The 20,857-nt window shown below is 37.7% G+C and overlaps 1 protein-coding gene across 1 annotated transcript in view; it reads left to right on the top strand.

Moving 5' to 3' along the window:
- Positions 1-20,857, top strand: part of COL3A1 (collagen type III alpha 1 chain) — a 41,483-nt gene that overhangs the window by 11,196 nt on the left and 9,430 nt on the right. Inside the window, exons 3-39 of the mRNA XM_025912238.2 lie at positions 269-319; positions 764-877; positions 2,191-2,271; positions 4,287-4,340; positions 4,984-5,037; positions 5,831-5,884; positions 6,533-6,586; positions 6,751-6,804; positions 7,484-7,537; positions 7,970-8,014; positions 8,153-8,206; positions 8,671-8,715; positions 9,286-9,339; positions 9,736-9,834; positions 10,382-10,426; positions 10,581-10,679; positions 10,880-10,933; positions 11,023-11,130; positions 11,577-11,630; positions 12,233-12,331; positions 12,643-12,696; positions 12,855-12,953; positions 13,353-13,406; positions 13,515-13,568; positions 13,900-13,953; positions 14,733-14,786; positions 15,115-15,159; positions 15,755-15,853; positions 15,941-16,048; positions 16,308-16,361; positions 18,094-18,147; positions 18,232-18,285; positions 18,982-19,035; positions 19,611-19,718; positions 20,155-20,208; positions 20,435-20,488; positions 20,664-20,825. Of these exons, the coding sequence (XP_025768023.1) occupies positions 269-319; positions 764-877; positions 2,191-2,271; positions 4,287-4,340; positions 4,984-5,037; positions 5,831-5,884; positions 6,533-6,586; positions 6,751-6,804; positions 7,484-7,537; positions 7,970-8,014; positions 8,153-8,206; positions 8,671-8,715; positions 9,286-9,339; positions 9,736-9,834; positions 10,382-10,426; positions 10,581-10,679; positions 10,880-10,933; positions 11,023-11,130; positions 11,577-11,630; positions 12,233-12,331; positions 12,643-12,696; positions 12,855-12,953; positions 13,353-13,406; positions 13,515-13,568; positions 13,900-13,953; positions 14,733-14,786; positions 15,115-15,159; positions 15,755-15,853; positions 15,941-16,048; positions 16,308-16,361; positions 18,094-18,147; positions 18,232-18,285; positions 18,982-19,035; positions 19,611-19,718; positions 20,155-20,208; positions 20,435-20,488; positions 20,664-20,825 (2,541 nt within the window). The remainder of the gene's footprint in view (positions 1-268; positions 320-763; positions 878-2,190; positions 2,272-4,286; positions 4,341-4,983; positions 5,038-5,830; positions 5,885-6,532; positions 6,587-6,750; positions 6,805-7,483; positions 7,538-7,969; positions 8,015-8,152; positions 8,207-8,670; positions 8,716-9,285; positions 9,340-9,735; positions 9,835-10,381; positions 10,427-10,580; positions 10,680-10,879; positions 10,934-11,022; positions 11,131-11,576; positions 11,631-12,232; positions 12,332-12,642; positions 12,697-12,854; positions 12,954-13,352; positions 13,407-13,514; positions 13,569-13,899; positions 13,954-14,732; positions 14,787-15,114; positions 15,160-15,754; positions 15,854-15,940; positions 16,049-16,307; positions 16,362-18,093; positions 18,148-18,231; positions 18,286-18,981; positions 19,036-19,610; positions 19,719-20,154; positions 20,209-20,434; positions 20,489-20,663; positions 20,826-20,857) is intronic.

Consider the following 20,857-nt stretch of genomic DNA (forward strand, 5'->3'; position numbering starts at 1 on the left):
TCGGACGCTCAACCGACTGTGCCACCCAGGCGCCCCAAGATTTGTGTTTCAATACATGAACAGTTCCTATATCATAGGAGCCTGAAAGGAAAAGAAAGTAATGTCTGCCAAACAATCATGTTGGTATTACAAGTAAAAGCTGAACATTCTGGCTTAAAACTAGGGATTGGATGTGATTGGGATAAGAAATAAATATGCAAACTGGGGCACACTTCGTGGGAAAGATGTTCTTATGTCTTATTTAATATGTATCTTTTCCATTTATTAGCCTCCTCGCCCTCCTAATGGTCATGGACCTCAAGGCCCTAAGGGAGATCCAGTAAGTAAACATTCTTCAGGGGACTGAAATGAGTTCCTTAAGTAGTTTGCTTTTTTTTTTTCTTCTTCTTCTTCTAACAGCCTTTTCATATTTGAGCTTTCATCATTCAGATATTTCCTTTACTACCATATATTTAAATGACACAAAAGAAGGCAAACAGAGAATCCATAATTGTACATGTGAATATTTAAGTTTCCCAAACTTTAATAATGTCTTCATCCCCAATATCAGTTTGAAAAATAAAATATACGTCAATATACAAAGAAATAAATCATACTGAAATTATTCACATGATTTAGATAAAAGTGTATGAATTCGCAAGAAAATATGTAGCACGTATATTGATTCCTCATCTTATAAAGTAGAGAGGCTACAATTCGATAATGATTCTGAATCACTAGAATTTTGCACTGTTTTATGAGTTTTTGTCTCTGATTCTTTTAGGGCCCTCCTGGTATTCCTGGGAGAAATGGTGATCCTGGTATTCCAGGACAGCCAGGTTCCCCTGGTTCTCCTGGCCCCCCTGGAATCTGTGAATCATGCCCTACTGGTCCTCAGGTAATAAATTCCAGGACAAAAAGATTCTCCCCTCTTTCCCCCTTTAAAACTACCTACTTCATTTTCTTTTCTTTAGCCTATGTTACATCTCACTTTTGTGGATTCCTTATATCTATTATCTGACTTTATGTATTTAACAAATCCTTATTTAGTGTTTATGAGTGAGGAGCAGTATTTTAAGTGCTTCATAGATTTTACTTTTCCTCATAATGTCAATGCTGCTGCTATTATCTTTGCAAAATTTCCCAACTTCTCAGCAGGCATATAATATATCACTATGGTTGTGAAATGAGCCATTAACTCCCAAAATAATTAACCTAGAGTGTTTAGGAATTGCTGCAACTGTGCCTTATTCTATTCATAACCTCAATGGTGAAGCCTCTGAAGGTTTGGACAAAAAGCAGTTGAAGAGCTGCAAACACTCCTTGTTGACTTCAACAGAATTATTCAAGCTTATGCAGCTACTCTTGCCAAGCCTTCAGAGCACATCCTGCTCCTCCTGAAAAACATGGCAACCAACTACCTCTGCATTTAAAGCATCTAACCAAAACAAATAAATAAGACAAGATTTCTGCTACATGGGGTTAGGAGAAATAAGAAACCACATATGCACAAATCACTCTGAGTGCAAAAAAAAAAAAATGCTGTACATAAGTCAATTCAACAGAAAGCAAAGCATACCATCTAACTTATTCTTATCCTGGTATCAAACATAACCCATTTGTAGGCCTGGGATTCAAAACAAAATAATCTGCAAAGAAATCCAATAAGCACATGAGCTTTTCTATTATTCTTGTGCCTATTTTCTATGGGGATGTTTACTTGGGGGGTAAATTTGTTAGGCATACTAACCAGAAGCCAGGCAACGCAAATTTTACTTGCATCATTAAATGTTGGTAAAGTAATTTGACTTCTCCATTTTTTCTGCTCAAAATGAGAAGATCAGACTATATGATCTCAAGACTCTTTCAGCTTTCAAATAGTCTGTGATCCTATGTTTCTAATGCTGCAGATATCACTTAGAAATAATAATTTGAGTAAGACCATATAGAAACAAGTTATTTGGAATCAACATTGCATAGAGTTAGTTGAAAGATTTGTGCATTACATAAGCAAGTATTTCTGTAGGGTATCTACTATCTGAAGCTACAGACAGGATAAGCAAGATAATTAAATAATGCATACCACATCCTCTGGCATGCAGAAACTTTTTATCAGTGAATAATAGATGTTACATGCACCTCTTCTAAATGCTTTTGGAAACAACTATAATCTATATGTCAAAATGATCATATCTGTTCTCTTTGCTGCAGAACTATTCTCCCCAGTTTGAATCATACGATGTCAAGTCTGGAGTAGTAGGAGCAGGAATTGCAGGCTACCCCGGGCCAGCTGTATGTACAAATGTTTCTCAGCATTTTAGAGCATTATTTCACTTCCAGTTTGTTAATTCTTGAATGGTTGTTTTTCTAGTAATACATTATTATTGCATACTTGTACAAAATAGCTCATTTTCCATTAAGGCTGGGAATGCACATGGTAGGATTATCACAATCCTTCCATCCTCGCTCATTTTTTCCTCACTCCCTTTCATCCCATGCCTGTTTTGCCACCCCTTCCTTCTTTACACAAGCACTCCTACCAGGGGCCCACCTGCCTTCATGATTAGGTCTCAGACTCATGTATTTCCTCATTTTAACCCAGTTTTGTTATTTTTCCCTTTCATTTTCCCTTTTGCTCCCTAAATTGTTCAGAATCTTCTTTTCATGAGCTTTCATCAGTTAAATGCTCCCTTCTAGATGACAGTCCGAGTGATGAATTGTCCAAGATTACAATCTGCCTTACCTCAAACCCTAAAATCTAATACAAATATTTCCAGAATGTATTGAGCCTTTAAGTTCTTCTATTACAAATGGTAGCTATTCACATTGAACCCAAATGGTTTCCCTGAATGTAAATGACCTAGAGTTTTAACAGAAGAAAATAGAAAAAAATCACTGAAACCTGGGCACCTTGACATGATGCATAGTGTCCCGGGTAAATGACCCTTATCGTAGAACAGGCTGTCAGGAAAAGCAACGTGGGGAAGATTATGGTTTTACTGCCAGTAACAGGTATGTAAGTGTAAATGAAACATGACACTGGATTTTCAGGGATTATGGAAGATTGCCCCCCGGATCATTAGACACCACGTTTGTGACTTCCAAAACTACAGAAGACAAAATTTTAACTAATAGATCCAAATGACCAGTTTGGAAAGACCCTTAAATTTGATATAAGTTATAAAAAGAGAATTTTACAAATCTCTGAAGTTTTGAGGAATGTGAATTTTGTTTTTGGTTTTCAAAGCCAGAAGGAGACCTATTTTTTTTAAGTTTATTTACTTATTTATTATTGAGAGAGGGAGAGAGAGAGAGAGAACACAAGTGGGAGAGGGGCAGAAAGAGAAAGGGGGAGACACAGAATCCGAAGTAGGCTCCAGGCTCTGAGCTGACAGCAGAGAGCCCAATGCAGGGTTTGAACTCACAAATCTTGAGATCATGACCTGAGCTGAAGTTGGATTCTTAACCAACTGAGCCGCCCAGACACCCCAAGATGGAGAACTATATTAACAATATAAATACCTGGTCTTACTCAGCTACATTGAAATTATGAATTCATTTTTCAATCCTATATACAGTTTTTACTAAAAAACAAAAACTAAAAAGAAAACACTACTTATTAACATTCCAGAAAAGCGGTTACAAGAGAAAGTTTAATTAATGCCTGTAGTTTTATATCTTTAGTGTCAGTATTTAGATACAGCATGCTACAAAACTGAAGGTTTTCTAGTGTAAGCTGTATTTCTGAGAAATGATACATCGATTGGTTATAATTGTAATGTATCATTGTCCCATGTATGATGATTCTCAAATACACATCTAGACCTTCATATCAACATAATTCAGTGACGTAGTTAAGAACTTCTGGGTTGATTTACATCATTAGTTTTAGAAACTTGGATTTACAGTATGCAGATAAATATTTTTCCACAGGGAGTTGGGCTGGCAGGCAAAAAAAATGCTTCTTTCACCAGTACCAGTTTAATCTTAATATTGCAGGGACTCTCTTAGCATTTTGCATGGATTTTTCCAGATTTTGAATCCCCTTTTGGAGGGATTAGCAATAATTTTAGCAATGATTTTTATTGATTCTGTGGAAATTCCATTTAGAGTGATGTTTTTAGTGATATCTCTACTGTAAACCTAATAAAATTAATCATATCCTTGAATAGTTACCATATAACAAGGTATGCTATTCTCATTGTTTTAAATGTATCATTTCTAAACAGAGGCATCTCTTTGATGCCTGAATAAAGTGTATTTCAGATGCATTTATTTTGTATTTATCCCTCAAATTTACATTCCAGGGTCCCCCTGGCCCTCCTGGTCCCCCTGGGACATCTGGTCATCCTGGCTCTCCAGTAAGTATAGCCATTAGTAGTGCTTTCTATTTTCATGCATATTATATAAATCAAGGTAACACGGATCGTGGTGTAATTTCACCATTCCAGCATGCATAGTCACAATTAAGTACAGATATCACATCCAAAAGACTATCATTTCTTCAAAGATGTTGGAATTTCATATGTAATTCCGTTCTACCAATAACTACGAGCAATTAAAACCTTTGTAAAATTAAGCCATAGGCTTTTCAAAGCCAGAAGGAGAATTATATGTTTTTTTAAGTTTGTTTGTTTGTTTGTTTGTTTTTGAGAGAGAGAGAGAGAGAGAGAGAGATTGAGAGAGAGAGAAAGCACACAAGTGGGAAAGGGACAGAGAGAGAGAGAGAGAGAGAGAAACACAGAATCCAAAGTCATAGGCTTAATGTGCATGTGTTATGGCTCCAAGTTCAAAACAATTCAATTTCAATGGAATGGAGTGGATAGAATGGAATAAATATGCTTTATTCTAATCTGAAAAATTTTGGTTTCAGTATTTATAAAATGGAATAAAATTCACTGACTGCCTACACGAATCCTGATTTCACACTGTCTTCAAGATATAAATGTCTGGTATGAATATTACATTACTTTTAAAATATTTACACATTATTCTACTCATTAGGGTTCTCCAGGATACCAAGGTCCCCCTGGTGAACCTGGGCAAGCTGGTCCTGCAGTAAGTAACAATTATATCTACATTTAAGAAATTGACAATTCTACATAGAAACCAGCTTCATTTTCTGAAACATAATCACTATAATGTCCTACAATGTATAGATTGAATTTAAGCTCAAATTTTAAAATAATAACTGATATTTTCTTATGAGAGTTGAACTGGTTTCAAAGATCTTTTGGACTCATTTAATGGTTTAGATTTCTTAAGGATACTTGCTATTTATCTAAGAATTCCCTGGCTAATTAGCCACCACAATAGTTCCCCTCCTAGTGTGGATGCAAATCCTCTATCTCTTAAATATAGATTTAATTTTTCTGTAGCCACTCAGTTCACCTTAATATCTACTCAGATATGTCAGAAGACATACAATTTTTAAAAGAAATTTTTAAAAGAAATAAGCACAATCTAATAGGGCCCTGCGAAAAAACATGCTGTGTAAACAAGCAAGTGAGGTGAAGTTAGTTTAATATTTCAAAATATTTGGAAATACCTAGATATCAAAAATTCAATCTCTTACAAAATGTAAAAGTGCACATTGGTGTATAAATACTTACATGTGATGTAAAATACAGGTATGCGATATTTTTAATTCCTATTAAAAATAAGTTCATTAGAGAGTAAAAACTTGATATAATATAGGTGTAATATTAACTCAATGTGTCATTATCATAATGAAAACTGTTGAGAGAATTTCCTAAAAGGAGGTTCCTTTGAGGAAAACGCATAATATATAATCATAAATTATAACAGAACAACCTACAGATATATTTGTATTTTATTTCCTTATTTTCAGGGCCCCCCAGGACCCCCTGGTGCTATAGGCCCATCTGGTCCTGCTGGAAAAGATGTAAGTTTTTAAAGATTGAATGGGGATATGGCAAAATTCAAGTTGGCATATCGTAAGTGGCATATGGTGTGTACTAGGCTCAGAAAAACCTCACTCAAAGAATCATTGCTATCCTAGTGACATTTTAGCTCATATTAATCTTTGAACGTATAGTATTTGTATAGCTATATATACATCATATTTTGAATTCCAAACTAACAGAACCCCTACATGTGCTTCTTCACTGTCAAGAGGGCCCATCCAGTGAATATATCACTCAACTGGAGGAGAAACAAGTATCTACTCTCTGCCTCTTGTAATGGAGAAACTGATATCAATACTTTATGAACTTGGAAACTTAAAAGCACCTTCAATGTTGTGCCATTCTTCCTTTCCCATTTAATTTCCAATGGCAAATTTTTCTCAGTGGATTGAGAGAGAGTCATAATGTTTCAATGAAGAGTAATGCCTGCATTACTCACAAGTTCATATGGAGACGGGAGAAGCCTTCCCCGTTCCTTCTACCAGGAAAGCTATCCTAACAACATATGCTTAGCTTCACTTTCATGAGTCTTTGGGGAGAAAAAAGCTAAGTAATTGGTTTGCTACTTGGCTGCAATGTGTTTACTCTTACACAAGCACCTATGTATTTTTTATTTCTCCACCTAGGGGGAATCAGGAAGACCTGGGCGACCTGGAGAACGAGGGTTGCCCGGACCTCCAGTAAGTCTTCAGCATCTAAAGAAATAGTTGGAGTAATCACAGTGATCTTAGCTTGAAAATTATGATATAATTAAATGGCATTAAACTTAAAAATAGAAGACATCTTACTACTTCATTGTGATTCTGTTTGAAAATTCCTTAACTTTTCTATTCCTTATTTTTAGGGTATGAAGGGTCCAGCTGGCATGCCTGGATTCCCTGGTATGAAAGGACATAGAGTAAGTAGAGTTTCTAAATTGACTATAAACTGTTTCATTTCGCTGTGTTTACTTGCCTAACCAATTTTATTGGGCAATTGAGTATGTGTCAAATATATATATATATATATATATATATATATATATATATATGTTTGACGACCAGTTGATTAGATTTTGTAAGTCCATCAACTTTGTTGACCAAACCAACTAATTATTTTACAGATAGTAATGGGACCAATTTTAAATGTGTGAAAAGGCTTGGGAAATAAATATTTAATTTTCTTATCACTGTCAGAAAAAAATGAAAATATATTATTGAGAACTATATGTTATTCATGGACTTGGTAAATGTAATTTACACTTGAATCAAGCAACTTTATTCTATGCAAGCATTAGGTACATTCAACCAACCGACTCCCAAATCTAACAACTTAATATAATTAAATCTATGAAGCCGATATTTGCTATAGTTAAGGCAACTTCCTAATTGAACTAAATTGTACTTGCTAATTAGTTCAGATTTTTTACTATAAAATCAATGTCAAATGTCTTCAATTTAAAAGAGCTTTAAATTATTTATGTCAGTGTTGAAAATAGTGCTGAGTGGTAAAAACTAGTTATGAAAAATTCAATGGTTTCCACCATTCTGGATAGTTAACAGATCTTAATATTTTTACTACTTTTATACATTTCCTAGGGCTTTGATGGACGAAATGGAGAAAAGGGTGAAACAGGTGCTCCTGGATTAAAGGTAAATCAAAACAAAATCACATTTTCATAAGCAAATTCATTTAAATGTTATAGCTATAATTAAGATTTAGATTTTGGGGTAAACTTTTTCTGAAATTTACCTGAATTTTGTATTTTAGGAGCTGAATAACAGTGACTAGTTCAGATGGTCTGTTCAAGCTTCCATTAAAGCATATAACTTGAACTGTCTAGATTAGAAATGATTGTGCATCTCTGAGTAACTCACTGATTACTTCTGTTTCATCCTCAAGTTTTCAAAATGCTGACTGGGATTTATGATAAATAAAATGCTAACAAAAGTTTGATACTGCTAAAACATACCTAAGAAAACATCTTTTTCTTAGGTTCTGTAATATTCTTCATAATACTTCATAAAACTATAAATTGCTCTCCCTGTTCTACAAAATGGTAACATATTTTTACGTATTTCTAGGGGGAAAATGGCCTGCCTGGTGAAAACGGAGCTCCTGGACCCATGGTAATTGTATTTCTCATGGAATTTTCAGTTTTATTTTCTTAACCTGCATCTAAAACTAAACTTGCCTTACTCCTTCTCCAGCTGTTCTTACACAGGTCAGGTTTAAAGTATCACCATTGTTTCTGTCTTATTCTATAGGGTCCAAGAGGAGCTCCTGGTGAAAGAGGACGGCCAGGACTTCCCGGAGCCGCAGTGAGTATAGCCACCCACATTGCACAGTTCCAGCCCAGAGTCACAGATAAGGGTCTCAGCCAAGTTTTCAGGCTGTGACAATCTTCAGGAAAATCTTTTCTATAAAATAGCACTTAAAGACGCCTCCATAAAATTTTAGTCTTAATGGTAGGGAAAAAAACAAGGGTTTTATAGTTATTCTCTCTTTTGAAAAAAAAAATTTAAGGGTTATCTTTGCATATGTTGTTAGAACCATTAATTCACATTCAGTTCTGTTAAATGCAGAATCCAGTTCTTCCACATCATATCATCTCTGTATGCATCAGAATTTTAAAAATTTGACTCTAAACATATACAATTGGTAAGCAGATTTGAATACACTGGAGGAAAAGTCAACACAATGGAGTCAGCATTTTAGTCAGAACATTATCTGTGACTAGCTTTTCAGAATTAAGAAGATATTTGAGACAAACTTCTCTTTTTAGGGGGCTCGAGGTAATGATGGTGCTCGCGGAAGTGATGGACAACCAGTAAGTAACTTTTGATCTAACCCTGAGTTGCCTCAGGGTAATGACAGATTACATGGTATGGAATGTTGGAATAATATGAACTGTAGACTCCAAGCTCAACGCTGTTTATAAACATTTCACTCAAACTGACCCTAACTCCATAAACAAAATCTAGACACAATGTAAAGAGACTGAACCCATAAATAGAATTCTGATACTTTCTATTATACTTGGCCAATTACTAACATCTGTATAGTGCATACACAGTCAGTTAATAGCCAGTACTGGACATGACAATTAAAAGGGCCCTGCAAAACAGATAATAATGTTACCTCTATTTTATAAACAAGAGGACGAGAGCCCTGGGCTAAGAAAATTGCACAAAGTCACAGAATTTGTGGCAGAAAGATTTTACTCTCTAGTTTACCACATTGTTTCTCCACATCATATTCATCCAAGAGTGACAAATACTATTTTGTCTGCATAATTGTCTTCTGTACTGTGTATGTGCTAACTTATTACTTACTAGTTGGGATAGTGTTAGATTTTGTTTACTCAAGAGCTCTTGAAATTGTATTTAATTTTTTTCAGGGTCCCCCTGGTCCCCCTGGAACTGCAGGATTCCCTGGTTCCCCTGGTGCTAAGGTAAACATATATTTCTATAATAGAATATAAAATAGATCTTGGAGAGGACAACAGAAAATCATTGGATTGCTTCTTGAAAATAATATTTTCTTTGTTACCCATCAAGTAGATATATTTTTACCGATTCAGCTTTTTAAAGCCTTATGTTTTTATTCCAAAAAGGCTTATCCCTGGCATTCAACTATTCTGATATTTCTCTTTCCCCAGCCTCTTTCTAGAAAGCAGATAACATAGTCACACACATAGTTACCATTTTTCTCCGCCTTTGTGATTCAGGATTCCTTGCTTGTGATAAAGTGTATTGTCCTGCTACCCCAGCCTTTGGGAGATGGGTTTGAACTAGCTTAGTGATTAGAAATGGCAAGAGAAAATGACTACTCGGGGTTTATCCCCTAGGGTGAAGTTGGACCTGCAGGATCTCCTGGTTCAAGTGGCTCCCCTGGACAAAGAGGAGAACCAGGACCTCAGGGACACGCTGGTGCTCCAGGTCCTCCTGTAAGTAACAAATACAGCCATTGTGAAGAGTTGCTACACTCATTTCATGGAACCATATGTTTTAATGTTGCTATCAATTAAAATATTTTTTTGAGAAAAAAATGTTGCTTGGTCCTCTGAAATGACTTTACTGTGATAAATACTGATTGGATTAGTGCTAAAAAATCATGTCTTTTGAGGTTTAAGCTCTTCTAGAATTTATGAATTATCTGTTTATACGACTAAGTGAAGTTGAGGATGTCGAGTTATCAGATACTTCAAAGAATGTGCCCCAACTAATCACCAATTACAGAACTTCAGAGAAGAAACAGTATTAAAAACCGTTCTATATATGATTTAATAATTTAGACCATATACATATGATCTTTAATTTATTCAGATTATGATAATTCTTTTGCCTACATTTTATGTGTTGTGCTGTAGTTGGAGGAATCACGAGGAATCACCAAGTCTCTATCTATAAAGCACAACACCCACCAATATATTTACTTTACAAATGTATATTCACTATTTGCATTATTTTTATTATGCTATTTTTCCCCTCTAGGGCCCTCCTGGGACCAACGGTAGTCCTGGTGGTAAAGGCGAAATGGTAAGGTGCCCTCACCCCTCACTCTCATTTCATCCGCACACATTATTGGCCTCCCTTGCATTTTGCGTGAGAAGACATTTGCAATGTTTAAGTTCGCTATTCAGAAAAGAAAGTTCAAGTTTGACTAATATTAGTGTCCCTCGGCTATTTTTAGGGTCCTGCTGGCATCCCTGGAGCTCCTGGACTGATAGGAGCCCGGGGTCCTCCTGGACCATCTGGAACCAATGGTGCTCCTGGACAGCGAGGTGCTGCAGTAAGTTGCCTATTTTTCCTTCATTGCCTGACAGGTGTGGTTTAACTCCCCCAACAAAAATACAAACAGCAGACTTTTTGTACTTGTTCAGCTGAATTTATGTTGGTTTCACCCCGGTTTTATAATTGGATCAGCCGTTGCTGCTGCTGACTTGCTTAGTCTACTCTCCCTGTTTTCACACCAAGATTTTGTGTCACTAGGGTGAACCTGGTAAAAACGGTGCCAAAGGAGAGCCAGGGCCACGTGGTGAACGTGTAAGTATTTCCCCAACGGAACTGGTTATTTCTTACTTTGGATGAAAATTGAGCAACCAAATTATCCCTTTGGTGATATCCCCTCATAGGGTGAAGCTGGTTCTCCAGGTATCCCAGGGCCTAAAGGTGAAGACGGCAAAGATGGTTCGCCTGGAGAACCTGGTGCAAATGGACTTCCGGGAGCAGCAGGAGAAAGGGTATGTTTCCCAGGAACATCTAAAAGGAGAACAACATCACTATCATCCACATAGAATTTCACCTTCATGGTGAGACAACCGTGATTTTTCTCGGGTACTCTATCTCAAATACTGTTTTTTTTTTTTTTTTTCAACGTTTATTTATTTTTGGGACAGAGAGAGACAGAGCATGAACGGGGGAGGGGCAGAGAGAGAGGGAGACACAGAATCTGAAACAGGCTCCAGGCTCCGAGCCATCAGCCCAGAGCCCGACGCGGGGCTCGAACTCACGGACCGCGAGATTGTGACCTGGCTGAAGTCGGACGCTTAACCGACTGCGCCACCCAGGCGCCCCTCTCAAATACTGGTTTTGAAGCATTGTGTAATATGGGAAGATATTGCTACTCAAAAACTGTGAAAAATTTTTAATGCTTTGGGCTGAAACATTTGCCTGTCACTATTTCCAGGGTGCTCCTGGGTTCCGAGGACCTGCTGGAGCGAACGGCCTTCCAGGAGAAAAGGTAGATAATTTATTTTCTATTTTGTAAGTGCTGCTACTACAAATAGTTATATTCTTCCGTACAGTTCCCCATTAACTGAAACCTAAATATCTGAAAGAAATATATTAGACTTTAAAAATAATAAAAATTCCCAATATAAAACAATGATTGCAGCCCGGCTCAGCCGTTCTCCTAGCTTTGTAACTAAAGCAAATCACTTAACTTCTATGAGAATTCTTGAGGTTATCTGAGAATCATTTATTTCAGTATGATTGCAAGAATAAGAGAAATTAAAATGCCTGAAAGTTCTTTGAAAACCCTAAAGTGCTATACAAATATGACTTTACAACATCAAAGATATTTGACTTTATATGCACAGAAATATGTCGCTATGCCCACTGAATATTGCTGGCATGTGATGTGCATCAAAGTTGCCTCCAAATATTCCCACTATGATCATCCAAGCTAATAGATAACAGTGATTTTATACAGGGCATGTAAGCAGCATACCAACTCTCTTTAAGAGACAAAAGGAAGTGTTCTAGTTATAACACCTAAATATGGTCAATGTCCAGGTCAATAAAAGTTCTTTTACATATTTGCTGATTTATCTCACCTCTTAGGGCCCCGCTGGGGAGCGTGGTGGTCCAGGCCCTGCAGGGCCCAGAGGAGCTCCTGGAGAACCTGGCCGAGATGGTGTCCCTGGAGGTCCAGGAATAAGGGTACAGAGAAACACTCATTTGATTGACACAGCCATTTAGTAAGAAGAAAGGCAAAGAAAGGATTAAAGGCAAATCAAAGCAAACTGTACTTTTATAGCCTCAAAACAAAGCAAAATACTCTTAAGATAACTTAAGGTTAGAATTGATGGAAGAAAAACGGAAAATAGAGCACTTGACTGAGACACTTTATAGGCAGAAAAATGTGTGCGAATAAAAGGCTGCACACGAAATCTCAGAATTTTACAGATGGTTATATATATTTTTTAATTATCCTTTTTAAATCACCTGACTGACTGACTTCTTCAATTTAGGGCATGCCTGGAAGCCCAGGAGGACCAGGAAGTGATGGGAAACCAGGACCTCCCGTATGTACATTTTGACATCTCGTTTTATAAGCCCAGTGAATAATGGAATGCACAGTTTGGCCTAGCCTTGATGTATATTGTATTGCCTTTATATGTATATTGTATATTTTGATGAGATCTTTATCAAACCTCTATTAATGTAATTTTTTTCTCATTAGGGAAGTCAAGGAGAAAGTGGCCGACCAGGTCCTCCAGGCCCATCTGGTCCCCGAGGTCAGCCTGGCGTCATGGGTTTCCCTGGTCCTAAAGGAAATGATGTGAGTTCCTTCCTTTATTTCTTCAATAAATATTTGACAGAAGGCTTTTACTTTCCATATGGGAGTGTGGAGATGGCCAAAATGTGATCTTCACTTCAAAGCACAGAAGAATATATGAAAATCAAAATACCATGTGAGACAGGGAGCTTTGTGGGGTTTTCTTTCTTTCTTTCTTTCTTTCTTTCTTTCTTTCTTTCTTTGCTTGTTTCTTTCTTTCTTTTGGGGGGGAAGGGGGTTCTGGGGGAAGAGTGGCAAATTTATGGAAATCAAGTTCTGGAAAGTTGTTTTTGGTTATGGATGTATGTATGTGTGTGTGGAAGAGGCAGATCAAAAATAAAAGGGAACAAGACAATGAATGATTTCTTTTTGAGAATTATTAACACCTGGCCACTTCTTTAGGGTGCACCAGGCAAGAATGGAGAACGAGGTGGTCCTGGAGGTCCTGGCCCTCAGGTATGTAGCTTTCATTAACTTTTTTCCAACTTTCTATCGATGCATTCATCTCCAACCTATGAGTTCTATTATCTCTGTGACCTCTTCCCTAACTGCTTGATTTTTTAGGGTCCTGCTGGGAAAAATGGTGAAACTGGACCTCAGGGCCCCCCAGGACCTACCGTAAGTTCACTCGCAGAAGGTGAAGGAAGTGAGTGGGAGTGGGGCGGGAAAAAGACCGCAGGAATTGTATAATCTTTGACACTAACTACATCACTCTAGTTCACCAGAGCAGTTATGAAGTTTGGTTACTTAGCTAGCTGAATGCTGAGGGACTAGAAGTAAAGATTAGATTACATGTCTCCTTTGCATCAGTTCCGCAGAGCAGACTCTGGCCTGCTTCCCTCCATTAAGTTTTAAATTAAGTAATGAGCCTGTTGAAAGGAAAACTGTGTCCGCTAAATATGAAAGGGTATTTTGTAATAGAACTTCTCATTATATCTTTCTACATTAGGGGCCAGCTGGTGACAAAGGAGATGTAGGACCCCCTGGTCCACAAGGATTACAAGTAAGAACTTGTTATTTAAATATCACTCGGCTCCTGCTTTAACCAGACAATTCAGTACTTTTCCTTGAGAGCTACATCTTTGTTGAGCTAATTGAGTTATTTTTTTGTGACACTACTAGATTGTAATACATCTGAAGATGTGTGGGTCTGTTTTCCACCTTGAAATAAAATGACAGCCAATGTTAATAGACAGGCAAAACTTCCATGTCTATTCCAGAATTAATTTTTTTTAATTAAGAATGCATAATTCTTTTTTTAAATATTTTTTAATGTTTATTTATTTTTGAGAGAGAGAGAGAGAGACAGAGTGTGACGGGAGAGGGGCAGAGAGAGAGGGAGACACAGAATCTGAAGCAGGCTCCAGGCTCTGAGCTGTCAGCACAGAGCCCGACGCAGGGCTCAAACTCACAAACCACGAGATCATGACCTGAGCCAAAGTCAGATGCTTAACCGACTGAGCCACCCAGGTGCCCCTAAGTATGCATAATTCTTTATGCTTATACTTAATTTTATCATAATTTAAGTTCACATAGCTAAATCCATTTCACCATACTCATTAATTCATTTTTATATGCAGGGAAAAATTAGAGGGAGATAAACATAAGTTTGGAAGATATGATTGTCACATCTCTGCCATTGAATTTTGAGAGCCACAAATATCCTAGCCTTAAAAAGATGGCTAAAACCATTTTGAATACCTTGCAGAAGCATACATATGAGAAGCTTTTCTGTAAGCAGTGTTTGAAGTGATTACGCAATACAAATATGATCCCTTGTAGGGCTTACCAGGAACCAGTGGACCTCCAGGAGAAAATGGAAAACCTGGAGAACCAGTAAGTTGCATGCCTTTTTCTCAAAACTCAGAAACCAAAAGAATAAATCATAATCATTTATCAGTTATTAACTTTTGCATTTTCTCATGCCACGGTTTCTGAGTTTTAACATTAAGCTTTTAAATATTCATTAACAAAACAAACAAAAATTACTTAATCATAGCTATCACATGGAAAGTTTCAATTTTACCATAAAATAAAAGAAAGACTACATAGCTCAAGATTTAACAAATTGTACAAAATGCAACCAAATCAAATGCGTACTTTACTTACATTCGTGTAACATGCATTCTGATATAGGCCTAATCATATAATGCCAATCTTCTAGGGTCCAAAGGGTGAAGCTGGTTCACCTGGAACTCCAGGAGGCAAGGTAAATATCTCTATTTACTTTCTAATTTCGTCAGCCTGTTATAGAGCAATTGATTAGTGATTCATTTTTAGTATATCAAGCGAAATGGTCTTTTTTTTTTAGAAGCACAACATTGCAAATATTTGGTGAATACATTCTGGGTAACTCAAGACATTTCTAGTATATTAGATTTGCTTCATCTGGAAAATCAAATTTTCTGACATGAATAAATGCTACAGAAGCAACTAAGGGCCTGAAGTTGCAAAAGAAAAATCTTTCCAGTGCATTGATTCTGCAGAGGAAAACTGTTTTGGTAGAAAAACTTTATTAAATATTCGCCCTTGTGAAAAAAATAATAAGAACATTTTCAGAGCAAGCTCATCAGATCAGGAATCAAAGTTACCTCGTTGACACAGACTCTTTTTTGGTTTCCATTTCTCATTCAGTTGATCAAATGTCTTTTTGTAACTATAAAAATTTCCATATTGTTCAAAAATAAGTAAGTAAAATAAGTAAGAAGCGAGCGGTGTGCATCAGAATAATACAATTCAGGGTGGTTTGGTTTGGTTTTTAGCATTGGGCTTTCTAACAGAGCTATTCCATTTTCCTCCCACAGGGTGATTCCGGTGCCCCCGGTGAACGTGGGCCCCCTGGAGCCTTGGGGCCCGCTGGACCGAGAGGTGGAGCTGGCCCCCCTGGTCCCGAAGGAGGAAAGGTAACTCTACATCGTTCATTTTACCTAGATTTCACAAAATGCACTCTATCTCCTTCTTCTGGTTTACTATTTGTCCCTTAATTTCAGGGGCCTGCTGGTCCCCCTGGGCCACCTGGCGCTGCTGGGACTCCTGGTCTGCAAGGGATGCCTGGAGAAAGAGGAGGTCCTGGAGGCCCTGGTCCCAAGGGTGACAAGGTACCGACATATCTGCTGTAAATTATGTCATGAAACAGACTTCATAGTTTGAAGGAAAGAAACATTGTTGTAAAGTAACCTCTTTTCAAAACTAATGTTACCGTTTTAATAGTAAATGAAAATTGAGATGTATTGCCAGGGCGACTATTAATCAGAACACCTACTATACATCACAGCAGACCTTAAGGGTTGCTCTTCTTCTTGACAGATTTTCATTGAGGATGCTTCTAATGGGATGACATTGGCTTTTATTTGACAGGGTGAACCAGGCAGTTCAGGTACTGATGGTGCTCCAGGGAAAGATGGTCCAAGGGTGAGTATTCGCACTGGGGAAAAATAAGATTTACCCGTATGTGACAAGGAATAGTTCCTCTCCTCAACCTATATTTGCTCTAAGAACTCATCATGATAACTTATACCATGTTTTGCCATTTTCTGGCCATTAGGAAGGCCCAAATGACTTGACTGTTAAAATTTCTGTTTTATATCTATCATTAGCTGATAGTTCAATAGTGACCTGAGAATAGAAAAATCTCAAAATTGTGATAAAGGTTACTTACAAACTAAAGTCATAGTGACTCACTAAAATCCAAGATAATCAATACTGCTTATGATTTTATGAAAATTATAATTCTGTGGTATAGTCATACCATGGACTGCTACTTAGCAATAAAAAGGAATGAACTAGTCATCCATGCAACAACTTATATAGACCTCAAGGACACCATGGTGAGTGAAAAAAAGTCAACCTCAAATGGATACACGCTGTGTGATTCCATCCATGTAACACTTATGAAATAACATAATTAGTGATTGCCAGCAGTTAAGAATAGGGGAGAGGAAGATGGGTGTGACTAAAAGAGGTGATGTGAGGGAGTTTTGCAGTGATGGTACGTTTGAGTATCTTGATTATGGTGGTAGTCGTATAAGGCTGCACTTCATAAAGTTGTGTAGAGCTTAGGCACACCCACCCTCACAAGTGAGTGCATATAAAACTGCTGAAACCTGGGGGCGCCTGGGTGGCTCAGCCGGTTGAACGTCCGACTTCAGCTCAGGTCATGATCTCACCACTTGTGGGTTCGAGCCCTGCGTCAGGCTCTGTGCTGACAGCTCAGAGCCTGGAGCCTGCTTCAGATTCTGTGTCCCGCTCTCTCTCTGCCCCTCCCTCGCTCATGATCTGTCTCTCTCTCACACACAAATAAATAAAACATTAAAAAAAAAAACTGCTGAAACCTGAATAAGCTCTATAGATCATACCAACATCAGTTTCTTGGTTTTGATACTGTATGATGATTGTGTAAGATGTTAACATTGAGGGATGCTGGGAGAGAGGTGCACAGGATTTTCCTGTAAATTCTTTTGCAACCTCCCAGGAATCTATAACTATTTCAAAATAGGGGTTAAAAACAAACAAAATGAAAAAAAGTTACCATCAATTATATTCACATTAGCAAACACATTGTAGAAGACTGCAGCAAATAAGCACGATAATTAAGTCATTACATAGATGTTACATTTACTACAGTTGCCTTAAAGAAGTTCATAAAAATTTCACTTTTAATAGACTTGGGTAAACCATCATCCAATTAAGAAAAAACTAGTGTCTCATTTATGTAACATGAGTAAAACTTCAATATTTGAAAATGTCAATCTGAAAACTTTAATATGTGTATTTATACTCTGAGTAGTTAAATTAAACATTTTGGATTATCAAGCAGTTGTATAAGGCAATGTACCTTAATTTTAAAAAGAGATTACTGTAAGATCTTACAGCACATCATTTATCTTCTGCAGTGGAAAGAAAAATGAATCAATAAATGGTCACTGAATCTTACAGTCTTTTAGAGGCATCTCCAGAGAATCTTATATTTATTAAGGTCTGCAGTATTTACACTCCAAGTGAAGCATATCATTGGAGTCATAAAAAAAAGTCCTACTATCTGGTTCAGTAGATGAATGTTATGTCTATATTCTCTCTGTTTGATTAACAGGAAAAAGGATGCTTTTTATCTTTAAAATTAAAAATGTATTTCTATTTTCTCCAGGGTCCTACTGGTCCCATTGGTCCTCCTGGCCCAGCTGGCCAGCCTGGAGATAAGGTAACACTTAATATCCTATAAACAAAAAGAAAATATCCTTGGTTTTTTGGATGCAAGGCAATATTTTTTCCCTCTTGTTTTCAGGGTGAAGGTGGTGCCCCTGGACTTCCGGGTATAGCTGGTCCTCGTGGTGGCCCCGTAAGTGTTAAAGACATCTTCAGTGTGCTTGTTAACCCCACACGGGCAGGCAGCTATGTGGGCTTGCTTCTTTGGCAATTCTGCCCCGGGCCCCTGAATCTCAACGGCGGGATACCGTTTTCTTAGGAATCATACGACATGCCAAGGAAGGCCAAAGTCCTTAAATCTAAAATTCACAAGAGACAGTTTTAAATCACACTTTCTCTCCGAAATAATCCTGGAAAAAATATAAAAAACTCACAAGTAATATACATTTGTAAATAAGTATTTCTCAAGCCTACAGGATTGTTGCCTGAGGCACCTTCTAGATCTAAAATTCTCTACCTTCAGAGTTTGCAACTCAGGACAGATATATACTAAATGGTTTTAATTAATTAATCGATTTATCAATTAACTCTTTTACTACATTTTTAAATACTTCCATTGTTTAGAAGTTCTGTGATTACACTTCAAAATTCTCAAATTATTTTTCTTGCAAATAGTAAAACAATCAGAGGCAGAAAGAATCCAAGGTTTTGGTGTTGTCCACTCCTAATGTTGTTGAGAAATGGAAAAGTCTTCACAAGTTAAACCATGTCAGCTAGCTTGGCATACTTCCTGCTTGAAGGAAAGATAAGATGATACAGAGGGTGATACAGCATTGTCCCTTTGGAAAGATGTCTTCACTGTGACCAATGAGAATATTTTTCACTTCAGGGTGAGAGAGGTGAACATGGGCCTCCAGGACCTGCTGGCTTCCCTGGTGCTCCTGTAAGTATGAACACATATGAGTCACATAGCCCAGAATCACTCTCTTGCTGGAAAACACACATTTGAATCTGGATTCTAGTCAAGCCTCAGCTGGTCCTTCCCTATAGCGTTCTTTTGCCCACCCCTTTTTGTTTTTTACTTCATTCATACTCTTTAAAAGATGGAGATAAAAATACCTTCCCTGCCTTTATGCCTCATCAAGGAGGCTCCCAAGATACCCTAGATTTTAAAACACTCTGAAAATTTTTAAAGTTATTCTATTATAAAATGATACTAATTAAAATTCGCTCTAAACCTTATCTTTCTCAAATGAATTTAGGGGTGCTTATTTATAAAGCATAATCCTTGGAAAGACTTTCTCCCTTAGGACAAATAACATACATCTTAACATTTTCTTGATACTTTTATCATGGAAGTATTTTGATCGGCTTTGTTTTGCCATGTCTTCAAAAAACCTTCTCTTCCAATTCTATTTCACCATCTCTTCCAATTCTATTTTCTGAAGAAAGAGTATGATAGGCCAAGTGTATTGTGAAGGGTGTCAGCTCACAAGTGCTTGTCATTTCTGAATGCAGGGACAGAATGGTGAGCCCGGTGCTAAAGGAGAAAGAGGTGCTCCTGGTGAGAAAGGTGAAGGAGGCCCCCCTGGAGTCGCAGGGCCCCCCGGAGGTTCTGGGCCCGCTGTGAGTATTCTCCTTCAGTGAGCTTTTGAATAGAAAACCCTCAGGTTCCTGGATAGTCTAATACTTCGTACTGAAGGAGATTCTCATGGTGACAAGCTTATAGTCTTCCTTGGAATATAGTTCGGAGTTTGAAGCTTGGCTCCAACAGCCTCAATCAAGTTGCTTTAACCACCTCGTGGTTACTGTCTTGTTGATTTGCGTTTGTTTGTTCATTTGTAGGTCTGCTGTAGCTTTTTTCCACAGTTTTATTTAGATATAATTGACAAATTGCAATGTGCCAGTTTAAGGTGTACCACGCAATGACTTGATACGGGTTCACGCTGCAAAATGATTATCATTATAAGTAGAGTTAGTGTTTTTCAAAGACCTAATGCTTCTGCGAAATTTTGATTTTGGTGCTATTCTGATCAACCGTGTCTACCTCTATTCCATATAGGGTCCCCCTGGTCCCCAGGGTGTCAAAGGTGAACGTGGCAGTCCTGGTGGTCCCGTAAGTATTGATTCTCTTAAACTGGCATTCTCTAAACTCTTATTGAAAAGCTAGAATTAATATCAATCTGTATAAAAACTGCATTGAAAGCACTAGATCCCTGTAGAGGGTGTAAAAACTATAATGCAGAACCTAGCACGTTTCTCACACTTGATATTTGTTTTTAGCAGTTTGTTAGTCATTCTCCTTAACTTCTGAAATTCACAAACATATTCTCATTTCCCAGGGTGCTGCTGGCTTCCCCGGTGGTCGTGGTCCTCCTGGTCCTCCTGGTAATAATGTAAGTATTTTTTAAAATATGTTTTCTTTATTCCATGAAGAACATTCATATATGCCCAGAATGAGAAACCTACCCTTTGTGACTTTTCTGTATTCAGTCCCATATAAAATGTGAGAGGGAAGACAAATCCACTTTTTCATTAGAAAATACTCAAGTTTCAAAATTTTCTTTGTAGGGGAACCCAGGCCCCCCAGGCCCCAGCGGTACTCCAGGCAAGGATGGGCCCCCTGGTCCACCTGGTAGCAGTGGTGCTCCTGGAAGCCCTGGAGTGTCTGGACCCAAAGGTGATGCTGGCCAGCCTGGTGAGAAGGGATCTCCTGGCGCCCAGGGCCCCCCGGTGAGTGGTTTCGTTGCTTTCTTGATTGAAAA

The sequence above is a fragment of the Puma concolor genome, chromosome C1 (genome assembly GCF_028749965.1).
Source record: "Puma concolor isolate L17-30 chromosome C1, mPumCon1.1.hap2, whole genome shotgun sequence".
In the NCBI taxonomy this organism is placed as follows: domain Eukaryota; kingdom Metazoa; phylum Chordata; class Mammalia; order Carnivora; family Felidae; genus Puma; species Puma concolor.